The sequence below is a fragment of the Zonotrichia albicollis genome, chromosome 1 (genome assembly GCF_047830755.1).
Source record: "Zonotrichia albicollis isolate bZonAlb1 chromosome 1, bZonAlb1.hap1, whole genome shotgun sequence".
NCBI classification, from domain to species: Eukaryota; Metazoa; Chordata; class Aves; order Passeriformes; family Passerellidae; genus Zonotrichia; species Zonotrichia albicollis.
In genome coordinates this window covers 133,531,305-133,546,252 of record NC_133819.1, presented here as the reverse complement: position 1 = coordinate 133,546,252, position 14,948 = coordinate 133,531,305, and the positions used below count along the sequence as shown (strand labels likewise).

Sequence of the window (14,948 nt, the reverse complement as noted above, 5' to 3'; positions counted from 1 at the left end):
TGTGTTTTCTAAAAGAAATTATGCCTTTTTTGATGTTTCTCCAGTATGACATGAGTCTCCATGTGTCACATGTACTCTGAGATGCTGGAATTATTTTAATGCTTTTGGGGTTTTAGTGCATTGCATCGTGAATTAGAACAGCCAAACTACTGGCTATGCATCTCCTAGTGATTTTAAAAAATGCTTGAAAAATAGTCTTTTAATTAACCAAATCTGGAGTAGTTTGTGTCCTGTTTGACTTGTATTTAAATTTCTAGAAAGACAAGTCATTGCCAGACTCTTGAGATAACAGCAGCAGTGTGAAGTGCAAATAGGTAAAGCTCAGTCTCCAAGGGGCTCTGCTGTTGCACGGAGAGTGGCAAAGCCAAGCCACAGTGGAGAGATGCTCTCAAGCTGGCTCTGGGTTTATTGTCACTGTTCACCTACTTGAGAGCAGAATGGGCTTTAAGGCCTCTAAGGAGCAGGTGGAACAGTGCCATAAGGCCTCTAAGGAGCAGGAAACCTCAAAATAAACTAATGACCTAGGAAAAAATTGCTGGAGATGTGCCACTAATCCTTAAGAGAGACTGTATGAGAAGGAGGAGGGAAATTTCTCTACTTCACAGGAGCTTTCAGTGAGATGAGCTAAAAGTGTATTATGCTGGTGAAAGACTGGTGTGAGAGGTGGAGCTTCAAAACACAAGTCACAGTAGGGAGGTAAATATTCCTTTGATATCCTGCCAAGGTGGACAGCAGGATCTGGAAAGCCCTGTGCTCCATGGGTTTCCCATCCATGTCTAAACCCATTTCTTTTCTAAATATACAACTACAGAGAAACTCAGAAGTGTAGTAGGTCACTTATTCCTGAATAACTGAGAAACTGGGGGTAAACCAGTTTCTCAGTTATTCAGGAATAAGTGCTGTCATTTCAAAGGCTACAATAGGGAAGGAAAAGATGTTTTAGTATTAGTGGGGGATGAAATGGGTTTTTATTTCAGCACTACTATATCGGTGAATAAGTTTGGTGAGAGAAGAGAAGGTAGATGAGCTCCCTGTAGCAAAAGTGGTTTCCAGTCTGGATACAAAACTGAGCCAAACATTGACAGAGAGTGAGCAAGACACCTTTCCTCATCCCATCCTCCTCTAGCTGCTGAGGAGACAGCTTTTGTTGGTATTGTTTTGAAGCAAAGGTTGTTCTCTCATTCTTTGCAGAGTAGCAGTTGTTGAGGCTGTTTCTTTCCAGAGCCAGCCTCTTTCCTACACTCTCCTGACCAACCCCTCTGGGCTGTTCCGGGTGAGGCAAGAGAGTGGAGAGCTCAGCCTGACCCACCCCGTGGACTACGAGAGCGAGCACCACCTCTACCACCTCCTTCTGAAAGCCATGGAAGTTGAGAGCACTCTCAGCAGTGTGACTGAGGTACTGGAATCTCTTCACTCCTACCCATGGTCTGCCAGCCCTTGCTCCAGGACCAGTTACACAGATGGATAGCCCAGTGAGGATGCTGGGCAGCAGGGAGCCTTGTAGTACAGGCAGAGATCTGGGCTCTGACCTGCGTTCACATCTGGGCTCTGCAAAAACCTCTTGTTAGTACTCTTTGGCTTTGCCTCCCATCTTGGGGAGTGGAGGAGACAACACTTGTCTGTGTTCCAGGAGTAGGGTGAGAAGAATAGCATCAGAAGTGTAAGGATGGGACAGCAGCAAAAGCACTGAGTGCCACTGCAGACTCCAGAAAGGGGTGCTCCTTTAGCAGTGTAAGAGCTAAAATCCACTCTCAGTGTGTCCTTTTTCCTCAGGTCATGGTCCATATCACCGATGAAAACGACTGTTCCCCTGAGTTCCAGCGCTCCATTTACAGCAGAGACAACGTTCCCGAAACCATTCCCGTTGGCACATCTCTTCTGCAAGGTGGGGACCATCCTGTCGCCTCTCACTTCAGTCCTGCCACAGACCGGATAGTTTGTTACCTTTCCATGGTCTGGCCGTGAGGAAGTGCTCTCTTCCACAGGCACTGCCTTGGCAAGGTGTGGGTGGCAGCTGTCCTGGCAGTCTGGGGATGACTCTTAGCTATCCTGGAAGTAGAGCTGTGAGTGTCTTCAGGTGAGGATCACTGTGCTGTGCCCCAGGAGAGATCCTGTGCTATCCAAGGGCAGTTAAAGCAGCTGATAGGAAGTGACTTCATTTCCTTTAAATGTTGTAGCTGTCTTTTAACTCATCTTGGTCATCTTTTTGTGTGCCAGAAGCAGCTACAATTAGTTTTACTTTCCTTAATGTGTTAAGAAAAAAAACTGGGCTTTTTTTAATGGGCAGCTTGCTTTGTCAAATAGGCATTAATGCTGTGTAACTGACTTTCAAAGTGTTAAAGGAAAAATATTTTGAAAGTCTGTGAACTTAAATTTATGGTTGTGGCTTACCAGTCATCATCCCATGTTTGTTTTTAACATGGCCACGTGTCACTTGCATATAAACCCTGAGTGCACAGGTGACATTTTTAGAAGCTAAAATGGTATGCTGATAAAAGACTTCAGGGGGTATGGACTCTGAGAAATGAGTATGTGCCAAGGCAAGACTTAGCAAAAAAATGAAAATGTAAATTTCCCAAAGCTGGAGCTGAACTCTGCAGGTTGCGGAGGTGATAAGAAGTTTAGCATCCCTTGTGTAAGGGGGCTGCAGGGCCTGCTTTCTCTAAACATTTGCAAAGAGAGTTCAGAGCTTGTCAGACTTAATTTTGAGATTTAATTACTCTTGGGAAGAAAGAAATTTATCAGAATAACCAAATCTTAAAATTCCTAAGCATGTGATTCTCCTTAAAGAGATTAATATTATTCTGTCCAGAGGATTTGTAAAGCTCATCAGAATTCCACTTGTGGGGAAAAATACATATGCCCCATGTCCAAAGCAAGCAGAATGTCAAAGCTGTGCAATTGCATCCCACGTTGTTGTCTTGCCACATGGGGTACGTTTCAAGAGAAAGAGCATCTTAGAAAAGAAAATGTGAGGTGGAAGTATAGTGGCAGTCAGTGGAAATGGGTGTGTGAAGACTCACTTGCTGTGGAAGGCTGAGCAGGGTTGTTGGTGGCTGCAAGGGAGCTGTACCCTGTGCAGGATGAGACCTGGGCCACTATTGGAATATTGGTCCCAATATTACCAGTTAGATTGTGCCTGGGCCAGTCTGACCCTCGCTGCTGAGCCAAAGGCGGCAGCTGTGGTGTATCACCCCAGAGACACCTTTAGCTTGCTGGTGATTGCAGCTGGGCACTGAACAAGTCCAGGCTTGTTAGGAACTCCGTTTACCTCAGGAAGAAGACTTCAGGCGAAGGTGAAGAGAAAAAAGGAGAGGATTCTGCTGGAGGGTTTATCCAGTGGTTTATTCCATGGTTACAGGGGTCTGAATCTTGGGAAGAGCTCCAACAGAATCGCCGACCGCATGGCCAGACTCACCTTTTAAGCTCAGGGGGAGGGGAGGGGACAGGTGAGCCACCAACCAGGTGGGAGGGGCAGGGTGTCAAGGGACGAGGGACACCTAGACAGGCCAATGACCTCTGGGCCTGAGGGGCATCCTTTGAACTTGACCAACCACACGACGCCTTGTTGGAATGTTAAGCTTGATTGACAGGACTCACTCAGCAAGGGGGCGAGGGGGGGTAGGGGAAGAGGGTATTGGTACACCTGGGTAAGGGACCTGGAAGTTTAAAACACACTGCAACAGGCCACTAACTCTGACTGCCAAGGCAAGTGTCTCAGGAAAAAAAGACAAAGAGCTCTTACCCTCACTGTAGCTCCTTGAGGGATGGGATGTTGCAGCCTCAGAATGACCCACAAACCTTCACAAACAGCTGCATCACTGTGCCAGCAGGACAAGGCTTGGAGCTGTAGCTGGCAGCTCAGTCAGCTTCCGAGCCAGAGTTATCTCGCACTAAGCTAGTTCAGAACATGTGCAAAGCCAGCACAGAGCTGCTTGTGCCTGGCATATGATCTTTAAAATATCCTTTGCAAGGCACACCAGTTTCCAGGATGGAACAAAATGGAAGGGAATGGCATTCTCAGGTACTATTGGGAAGTAAGGCATGTTTCTGTCATGTACAAGAAAGTGCCACATTCCCTATTCGCCAGAAAACATCTGGGGGAAAAGAAGCATATCGTTAAGCACATAGAATGTATTTCTGTGAGTGGTTAAATGGCTCACTAATGGCTGTAGATTAAATCTGAATTTTTCAAATCAAAAAAGTTTTTTACATTCTGCATGCCTTTCTAAAAACAATACTTAACCACTATATTTGACAGTTTTAAATCACTGTCTTTTTAGTTTTTGAGTTTTGTCTGTCAGTGCAGCAAAAGAGTGATTAACACTAAAACCCTTGATTTTGTAGTCTGTAACATAAACATTTATTCACAGTGGGATTTGGAGAGATTTTTAACAAAATGTTAGAACCACTCTAAATATCCTTGTAAACAAAGATTAGTAACTTTCCATAGGCATATGCAGTTGAAATTTTTTGCAACTAAGTAGAGCAGTTCTTCAGTATACTTTTGAAATAATTTTCTGCTCTTTTCCTGTTTTGAGTTAGTATTCTGATAGAGGCAGGTTGTTTCTGCCACCCCTCTGTGGATGGTGCTGCAGCTGTTTGCTGGGATGTCCACGCACTGCAATCACTGTTCTGCTTCCACAAGGCTGCCACGGTGGCTGCATCTGGATCCTACTGATAGAATAAGGAGTTTGTTTATTAACAGTGTGGGAATGATGTGAAGCCTCGTTGTTAGGCTAGAAAAACTGCAAGGTAATTGGAGAGGTGAGCTTCTGCTCTTAAAAATCACTTTTGATGCTTTGTTGTGCTGGTTTGCTGCTCCTGAGCAGATGGGACGCTCAGTGTACTGAATAAACACTTACTGGGGAGGAATGTTTAATCACTCTTTGTACCTTGAAGCGCCAGGTAATTAAAAAGTATATAACTGGCTGGGAGCTAATTGAATTTGAACATAGCATTCCTGGAAAGAGCAGGAACCAGTTTATGACTGATAATGTTAACCAACGTGCATACTGATTGTGTGCTAATTACCAGTGTTGACTGCTATTTGTGCAAAGCATTTTGTGCAGTGCTGGGATCACAGCTCTTGCAAATTCACCTGACTGAGATCACTCGGGCTGGGTTGGAGCAGAGGGAAGAGTTGTTTTGAATTTTCACTCCCAGCCTCCTGCTAAGTTCCCAGATGCTAACCACAAAAAACAACAACAACACAACAAAAACAAAACAACAAAAAAAAACCTTTTATGGATGAAACAGATTTAGGTGATGCCTGTTCTCAAAAACTGACAAAAACCCAGAGTTGGCTTGGTGGTAAACAGCATAACCAAACCTCCTTTGCAGTATGACTATTCTGTTAATTGTGTTCTCTAACAGTGCTTGCAACCGACTGCGACTCTGGCTCCAACTCTGAGATCTCTTACTTCATCCAGAGCACTGATTTTTCCATCACACGTCACGGGGTCGTCAATTCTAACCAGAGGCTGAACTTTGAGCGAGCCAACCACATGTACGAGTTTGTGGTGATCGCTGTGGACAGAGGACACCCCCCTCGCACGGGGACGGCGTCTGTGCGCATCCGCATGGCCAACGTCAATGACGAGGCTCCCGTCTTCTCCCAGGCCCTGTAAGGCACCCTCAGCCCCTGCCCTGCTCCTAAATGGTGCTGGTCTGACATGTAACCTTTGTGCACCTGTAAATACCAGTGAAATTGAAGGGTAATTTCTATATAGAAAGGCTTTAGGAGTTGGACTTTCATTTCTAGATTGTGTATTAAAAAATACATCATTTGCGATACCAGTATATTGACTTTATAGAGAGAGAACAGAATGAATCAAAGACCTGTCTATACAGGGAATGATTTAAACTGTGTTGACTCCTAGGTCTCAAAGTGATTATCCATGTATCAATAGGTGACAAAAAAATATGGTAGTTAGCAAACTACTACTAAAATTTAATTTTAGCACCAAAAGATTGTATTGTAAGCTAATTTCATGATCTCCTGCTTCTTTAAGACTTCCTTTTCTTTCCTGTCCTCAATCGAGACAATTTCTATTCTTTGCACAATTTTGAAGTCTGAACATATTTTAAATACAAAACATACATATATTTATTTACAAAATTTAATACTATTTTACATTCATCTCTGTAGTATCTAATGCTTTCCATTAATATATAGGGGCATAAGAAACACTGCATGGCAGATACTAGTCCTTTTTCTCAACTTTAGTAGATAGATGATCCTGTTTTACAGTACAACTTATTATGGTGCACATTTTTACACTCCAAAGGATCCTTCAAAATTATGTATACCAAAGGTACAGGATTACAATCCTAAAATAAGTACCAAATGTTGAACAAAGAAGACCTAAGTCATGCCTTGAACCAATTTAAGATTCCATGATTGCATGCCCGAAGCTTTAAAAAGCCATTCATAGTGAGTTCATACTGTTGCTGATGGTTAAGAGGGTGATGGTTATTCTGACACTTGTGTGCTGTCATTGCTCCCTTGTGTCCATCAGTTACAGGACCTTCCTTTCGGAAGATGCTGGTCCCGGCACCTTGGTGGCGACTGTTTGGGCAGAGGACCCTGATGGGGACGGGCTGCTCTATCTGATTACAGGGGGCAATGAGGAGGGCAACTTTGAGCTGGATAGTCAGAAAGGTAAGGAAAGAGGGTTTAGAACTCAGGTATTTACTGTCTAATCTCTATTGACTCTGCCCCACCTGTGTCTCAAGAACCATAAGAAAGCTCCATATTTATATAATCTGCAGATGGGAAAGCTTTGTATCAGTGAGCATTAGTTCTTTGATATGATGGTTGTTCTTTAACTATCAGCCAAAACTTGGGATCCTCGTCCAAGCCTGTGCAGACTAACATGAACAGTTACTGTGCTTTGCTACCAAAATACAGTAACTGTTCAGAGAAATGTGATGCTCACTTGATTTTGTGTGTTTACAGAGTAAATTAACATGACACTTTATGCTTCCAAATTCAGGTATCATTAAACTCCGCAGAAACCCACCACCCAGCCTGAAAGGGCCACAGTACACCCTGAATGTCACTGCCATAGATGACAATGCCTCGGGGGGACCCACTCCTCTGAGCAGTTTTGCTGAGGTTATTGTAGGAATTAATGACGTTAATAACAACAAGCCTGTCTTTAGAGAGGTGAGATGTCTTTCTGCAGATACTCTTTTCCCATCTAAACTATAACTGGGGTAATAATCTCTGTTGCTGCTGGTGGCTGCTGGTGGGCTGAAGGGTCTGTGTGTGCAGAGCAGAATGAACTTGTAAGTGAACAGAAGACAATTCTCTTCCTAGAGGAAGTGTAAAATCTTCATCCTCCTTTTCCCTTCCTCTCCCTTAGAGATTGATTTCTTTGTGTGCATAAGTAATAGTAGTGATTTCCTTCCAAGTTTTTCCCAGACCTGCTGGAAGAAATATTGACACTGTGCAGCAGATTCACGTGACTCTGTGTAATATTTAGGGTCGGATGTTTGGGTGTGTTTTTAGTGCGCTTACTACAGTGACAGCACCTGGGTTCTGGAGAACCAGCCTCCAGGCACGCGTGTGCTGCAGGTGGAAGCCTATGATGCAGACCTTGGCATCAATGGAGAGGTGAAGTATGGGCTCATGCACCGAGATGGAGCTTCCCTTGGCTTCAGCATTGATCCAGACACAGGTCAGTAGCTTTAGGTCACTGAGAAAAAATGAAAATTGTACGTTGTATTGTAATAAAAATGCCTCTGTATCAGTATGTTCATGTGGGCTCATGCTTAACCATGTAACTGCAGGGTTAGCTGTGACAGTTTATAGGATAAACACTGGAAAATGCTCAGGGTATGTAAATACCCATGCACATCGATTAGATAGGATTAGATTAGATTAGATTAGATTAGATTAGATTAGATTAGATTTAATGAAGGTTGAAGTGATTTAAATCATAGTAGCATAGAATGATTTGGGTTGGAAAAGAGCTAAAGGATTATTTATTTCCAACACCCTTGCTGTGAGCAGGGACATCTTCCACTAGACCAGGTTGCCCAATGCTTCATCCAACCTGGCCTTGAACACTTCCACAGCTTCCCTGGGCAACTTGTGTTGGGCAGTGTCGCACCACCCTCACAGTAAAGAATTTCTTCCTGATCTAAACCTGTTCTCCCTCATTTTAAAGCCAATACCATTTGTCATATCACTGTATGCCCACAGACCCTCTCCAGATGTTGTGTAAGCCACCTTTAGGTACTGGAAGGTGCTGTAATGTCTCCCTGGAACCTTCTCTTCTCCAGGCTGAAAAATCCCAGCTCAGTTTGTCTTCACAGGAGAGGTTTCCAACTCTCTGATCATCTTCATGTCCCTCTTCTGGATTCACAGATCCACATCCTTCTTATATTGAGGGTTCCAAATGCAAATTAAATAGGGAAACCATCCCAGTTCAATAAGAAGATAAAAATGTATTCTGTATCACTTACCTTCTTATTTGGATCAAGGGTAGCTGTAAGAATGCAGAGCAGAAAGTGTGATTTTTGCAGGTTAAGTTTATTCTTCCCTATGATGTGGCCACAATTTATTTCTCATTTCATGCACAAATAGGAAATCCAGTGCACTGCAGGCAAAACTCTCATACCAGAACAGGGCAATGATGTATTTATAAATTATTTATTTCATATGAAGATGTTATATAGTTGTTGATGTTTCTATAGTCAAAATAGGAAAACGGGATATTGTTATCTCCAGGACTGTGCAGGAGATTGGAAAGGACTACAACACAGCTGAAGAACTCTGAGCATAGGGAGAAAAATAGGTCTAGAAGTGGCCTCAAGAACGTCAGTTTGAAATCTGCTAACCAGAAGAAAATAGCTGAGACAGGGAGAGACTTCATTAGTAGTGAGGAAAACATGAGGATTTGGAGAAAATGGTTTGGTTTATCCACTATACGATTTTAATCTGTTCAATGAGACAGCATCCAACTCCTGTAGCAGAGGTTAGTTTGGTCATGTCGCTTGTGTCTTCTATGCTGTGACTCTTCCTCAAGTAATAATGAGCTGATTCAGTTACTTGGTCTAAGCCTAGAGAGGCTCTTCAATGAGAAGGAGAAAGTCCTGTGCTCCATGAACCATGAGATAACAAGATACTCAGACTGAGCTTCTTATCAGGGCAGCAGGAAAAAGGTGGTATGTGAGGAGAGACGAGAGAACTGGAGCCGGTCTAGTCCAAGAATGCATTGCAGGGTCGGTGAGGATCGAGCCTCACGGCTGTGCTGCACGCAGCCAGAGCTTCCTTTTGTGCAGGAGATGTGCAGTTTGCTCTCTGCAGATCCAGTCCTGAGGCTGTGATGGCAGCACAGGAGTGTCTGTGTTGGCAGGAGTCATCACCACCACGCAGAGTTTTGACCGGGAGCAGCAGCGGGAGCACACTCTGTCTGTCACTGCCACGGACCGGGCGCGGGAGCCGCTGATCGGCGTGTGCCAGCTCACCGTGCTCATCGCCGACCTCAACGACAACGAGCCCAAGTTTGAGAACAGCCGCTACCAGTGTGAGTGTTCCCAGCTGCTTGTCCCAGTGCTGCCACGGGAACCTTGTTAGGAGGTTATTCCTTGTAACAGCGGTCAGTCTGTTAGGTGACCGAGCTTCCTTTGTTTCCCACTAAGGCAGTTACTGTTTAATCCATCATCAGTAGGAATGAGCAGAATTAACCAGTGCTCTTTAGTCACTGCAGTTCTCTTAAAAACATTTACATACTCACTCCTACAGATGAGGCAGGTCTGATCCCTTCTCTCTGCAGCTTTTCTCTGCCCAGCTTTTTTCCACGCTAAATTTTTATTTGATGTCCCAAAACAAAACATGACATCCTAGCTCAGAAATCATCAACCCTGACCACAAGTACAATTGTCATCTGTGTCTCTGTAGCATGATATTTCTGTTTGAATAGACTGAAGTGGCATTTATGTCTTGTCAAACAGCACAGAATCCATAGTTTCTAGGCTGCCTTTGGCTGGGAGCCAATGCCTGCTGTGTCTGTCCTGCTGAGCTAGCTTTTCCCATTTGACCTGGTGACATTCCCTTTTTCATCCCCACATGATATGCTTTACATCAGTCTTTTGTTTAATTTGACTTGATGCTTCTCCAGTAGAATCCTGCATTTCATTACACTTGGACTCTCTACATTTAATGTCATCCACAAGTCATGAGTATAATCTCTAGCTGTTGGACTGGAACAGGTCCTTCCTTGCATAATTGCTTGAAAATGGAAAAAAAAATGTTGCTGATGCATCTGCCAACAGCTTCATTTTGGAGTTTTTTTGCCACTTGTGTGGAAATGTCATGGAGGGCAAAGCAGTGACCAATGCCCTATTAAAATGAAGATAGCTTATAAGAAAATTGTCTTTAACATCACAGATGCCAGCATTTTAGAAGGATTCAAAAATAAGTTGGATGTTTATATTTTAGGAGTTTAACAAGAAGTGACCTGCTGGGAAATATGATAAATGTACATCCACATCTCAAAGTTATGTACAAGGACAGAAGGAAAATTGTGTTGCACCTTTTAAAGTATCTTGTAGTGACTAATTCTAAGTGCCAAATTCATTAAAATGTGTAGATTTGGAATAGCCATTTCTACAGTCTTACCAGTGTCTTCTGCAAACCTGGCCAAAGCAGCACTGAGAATTTGAGTAGGAATGATCTTTCTGGAGAGAAATATTTTTGAGTGGAGCAGACAGTCCCTGAGGTAGAGGTAGTGTTTGTGCAAAGATGAACCTTTTATTCCACCATCACACATATCCTTCAGGTGAAACTGCCCAGGATTCTTTTTCAAAAGCTGTGAAGCTGAGAGGTTGCATTTGTAATTATGGTGGCTTCAGCACTTTGAGAAACCGGCAGGTTTTTTTTCTTTTTTCATGAACAGAGGGTACTGGCAAAGGTTCTGAAGAAAGGCAGCTGTTTGAGATGGCAAACCTGCAGATAACGAGGTCACCTTATGCCTAGCACTTTCCCAGTGTCTCTACATAAGTAATCAATGCTTGAACGTCACAGAATTAAAAATAGCTTTTTCCCTAACAAGATCAAAGGCCATTAGTCATAGGTTTCTATTCATCCTGAAAACTGCTGGTTCTTTACTCTCAGCACTAGGATGTTGGTTAAATTCCTGATTTAACCATGCATCTTATCATCTGTCTGCGAAACAGACATTAAAGAAATGCTAAACTGTAGTAGGGATGGTACAGTAAACGTTAAAGTTGTGTCAGAAGCAAGCAAAGCACCTGAAATGAGAGACTATCACCCTTCCAAGTAACTTTGTCTTTTTTATTACAATGCAATTTAACTGAATTTGGCTGTTAAAGACAGCATAAATACACACACACACAAGCCTAAACACAAAAAAGGAGAATTTTACAGTGATTTATGGCAGTTAATTCAATTTTCATTAATCTATCTTAGTGCTGGTAAATCTCTTGTGAGATTTGTCTGTTACTTGTCTGTCACTGACATACCAAAGACAAGAATCCCAGGACAATTAAATGGCACACGGATAAGTGAAGCCAATTAAATCTCAAATTACTGCTCATAGAGCAAGTGGTTGCTGCTGTTTAAAGTTGTACTGCTCCACTACTACACACTGTAGACATTAAAGGAGAAGACCAAAACAGAAAACATGACTGCTCCATAAGCAGTTCTGATTATCCCACATCAAAAATGCTAAAGGACACACATATAAAGGACATCAAAGATATGACATAGTTTCTGAACACGACACAAATTAACAGACTGGGTTGCCTAAACCCAACTGCAACAGCCTCCCCGCAGTCAGTTTTAATACCCTGAGCTGGTGGAGCCTTAGTACAGGGAAACAGCTCAAAAACACAATCAGGCAAGCACACGTAGCTACTTGAAAGAGGAATTGGCACTGGATGGCTGAGGATAGAGGGAAGAGCTGGACCAAAAATCAGTGCAATGTAAAGATGAGTGTGGAAGAGACACAGACAGCAGGGATGTGATTGTTTGATATGAAACTGTGCTTCACAGAGTGGAGGGGAGCAGGAAATGACTGCTCATGATTTCCCATCATTTTGTTGGTGTCCCTTCCAGAAATCAGGCCTTAGGAAGACAAAATTAATTATTCTTCTGTGCAGTGGGCTCTTCAAATGCATGACTTTGCCACCAGATTTTTAGATGACAATTGCGTGAGCAGGTTCAAAGAAGGATTGGTCTCTCTAGAACTACAGGCAGAAAGACACGACCTCTGACACAGGTGGATTTCTGGGAACAGGGAGTGAAACTTAAGGAAAGAGACATACATAAAATGATCCTTGCCCTTGCCCTGGGCAGTTTTTCCAAAACACTGTGGGGCTGGAGGCATTTTTTCTGTGACCTGAGTCTTTGTGCTTTGCAATTACCTAGTGCCTCCCACTGGCAGTGCTGCTGGCACCACTCATATTCAAGACTAATTCAATTCATACAGAATTCCCTTTGATACCAACCTGCTTTTATCATTAGGTGAGCCCAGCAGGCTGGGCTGTGATCCAAAGCAGTGGGCATGTGAGCTGCTGTGGGGTTGTCAGCACCACCAGTGCTGGCAGCTGCAGTGTCAGTAAATCTGCACCACCAGCAGCTCACTTAACAACCCAGCGTGGCAGGGGAGAGGGAAGGGGAAGCTGAAAGAGGACTGCAGACACTGTTGGTGACAGTACTTTATAACCTGCTTCAGTACAGAAATATTTAATCTCCCATGAAGGGAACAATGATGTTTTACAGGGGTATTTCTTTGCAAATACAGCCTGCTAAACCAGAGCAGACCTGCTGACAGGGTCTTTGTCTTTTCAAAGACTTCCTCAGTGAAGACACTCCAGTGGGGACAAGTTTCCTCCGAGTTGCAGCTCACGACAGTGACCAGGGTGTGAATGCTGCTGTCACATACTCAATGCTAGAGCATCAGCTGGAATACTTCCAGATCAACCCCAGCACAGGCTGGGTGTACGTGAATTGCCCACTACCCCAGGTAATGTGAGAGTCCAGCCCCTCAAATCCATTGCAGAGGGTTAATTGCAATATTTTCAAGCATCCTGTGCCTCTGTTTCCCAGACAATGCGCATCAGCCGCTATATTGTAGCCACAGACGGCGGGAACAGAAGCAGCACGGTGGAGCTGACGGTGACTGTCACCAGTGCACTGAGCCAGCCCCCGCAGTGGGAACAGAGCTCTTACTGGGTCACCATCCCCGAAAACACCATTCGTGACACCAGGATTGTGGTAGGTTAAAAGCTTGAGTACTTCTCTCCCTCTTCCTCTGTTGTGCTCTATGTCAGAAGTTCACAGATGCCTGCTCTGCAGCCTTGCTGCATTGCACTGTGCCCTTATGAGCTTTCACTGCTCTGTACCCATTAAAGTTTGCCAGGCGTACCTGTCACAGAATAGGGGGCATTTCAGCTGGCAGCAGTTTGCCCAGTGAATTCTTACATTAATGCCCTCAAGGTGTGCTTCCACAGGAGCAAGACTTATGTGCTGCCAGAGAAGGGAACTCTTGTGTGTTCCCTCCAAGAGCCAGCTCCTCACTCCTCCATCCTCATCCTCAGTGGGCTGTGCTATCTGCTTGTGTCTTTCTTAAAGATTTTCTCAGTTTAGCACAAGAGCATGGAGTGACATAGTTTGCTTTGGACTCTTCTAACTCAAACCAATTCCTTTTTAACCAGTAGAGACTTGGTCTTTAGGGAAAGAAGACTTAGTCTTCTGTATATTGCCACATAATTCCTGCCTTCCTCCTCCTGCATGTAATATTGAAGCACTTGGAAACAATTTAGGGTTTGAGTTTTTCTTCTGTAACTTGCTGAGTAAAATGTACAATTCAGTGGAGAAATGGTCTCCTTATGGATCAGTTTTGCTTTGGAAGGAGCAGAGAGGAGGGATTTCCTATAGCTGTGCTGCAGTTCTGACTTGGAACATTTACAGACAGATAAATTTCTTGTTGATTTAACACCTGCACCAAACCTAGATATTGTAAAATAAAACTCAGCTCTGTAAATGTTTCTGTTTTGTCTGTTACCCGAGTCATACAGGTGAGTATGTTCTTGGAGAACATACATGTGTGTGTGTTTCTGCCATCAAACTCATCACCCAGCACTTGCAACCCCGTGCTTCATGAATGTATGTGGTGGCTCTTTTCTTCTCCAGACCATCAAAGCCACATCCCCTCTTGGTGATCCCAGGGTCACGTATAACCTGGAGGAGGGTCAAGTTCCAGAGACTAACATGCCAGTTCGTTTCTATCTGAAGCCAAACAGAGCTGATGGATCTGCTTCTCTTCTAGTCGCTGAACCACTTGACTTTGAGACTACTAAGTTTTTCACCCTGACAGTCCGGGCACAAAATGTAGCAATGACTCCTTTAGCTTCCTTTGCCACTGTGTGTGTGAATATAACAGGTAAGCTTTGCTGCTGTTCTGAAAAATATTCTTATTATTTTTAGTATAATGCCACAAATTAAGGTACCATCCATGAAATGCCAAGCCACCTCAGAATACTTTGTATTTTCTATACTGTAAATAGTTCTGCAGTCATTAAAGAGGTCTGCCTGAGGCAATTCCTAAGTACAGCCATCAAGTGTGGAGATGTGATAGTGCAAAAATGAGCTGTTTGAATGTTTAGGCAGCACTGTAGTTCTGTAAAGGTACTTAGAAAGATTTTCTTTCGAAAGGAGGAAAAATCTAGTACTTGTTCCCAAGCTATTGAAAGGAGATGAGTATTACTGAAAATACTCTGTGCTATAGAAAGCAAAACAGCTCAGATAGGCCAGGTTTGTGTTGGATATCTGTTTCGGGGTTTTTGTTACATTTAGTATTTTCCATTGCATACTGAGATTACAGGCACGAAATTTATCCTTATGATAAATGCAATTTTCAAAAATTTGATCCAAACCTCCTTATGGTAGGATCTTTTCATAAGGCTCTGTT

The 14,948-nt window shown here is 43.4% G+C and overlaps 1 protein-coding gene across 1 annotated transcript in view; it reads left to right on the top strand.

Annotated features, from left to right (window-relative positions):
- LOC102064664 (neural-cadherin) overlaps positions 1–14,948 on the top strand; it is a 55,866-nt gene that overhangs the window by 14,996 nt on the left and 25,922 nt on the right. The window contains exons 4-13 of the mRNA XM_005479704.4: positions 1,192–1,396; positions 1,774–1,885; positions 5,377–5,626; positions 6,522–6,664; positions 6,999–7,171; positions 7,517–7,685; positions 9,369–9,539; positions 12,829–13,001; positions 13,085–13,252; positions 14,171–14,420. Of these exons, the coding sequence (XP_005479761.3) occupies positions 1,192–1,396; positions 1,774–1,885; positions 5,377–5,626; positions 6,522–6,664; positions 6,999–7,171; positions 7,517–7,685; positions 9,369–9,539; positions 12,829–13,001; positions 13,085–13,252; positions 14,171–14,420 (1,814 nt within the window). The remainder of the gene's footprint in view (positions 1–1,191; positions 1,397–1,773; positions 1,886–5,376; positions 5,627–6,521; positions 6,665–6,998; positions 7,172–7,516; positions 7,686–9,368; positions 9,540–12,828; positions 13,002–13,084; positions 13,253–14,170; positions 14,421–14,948) is intronic.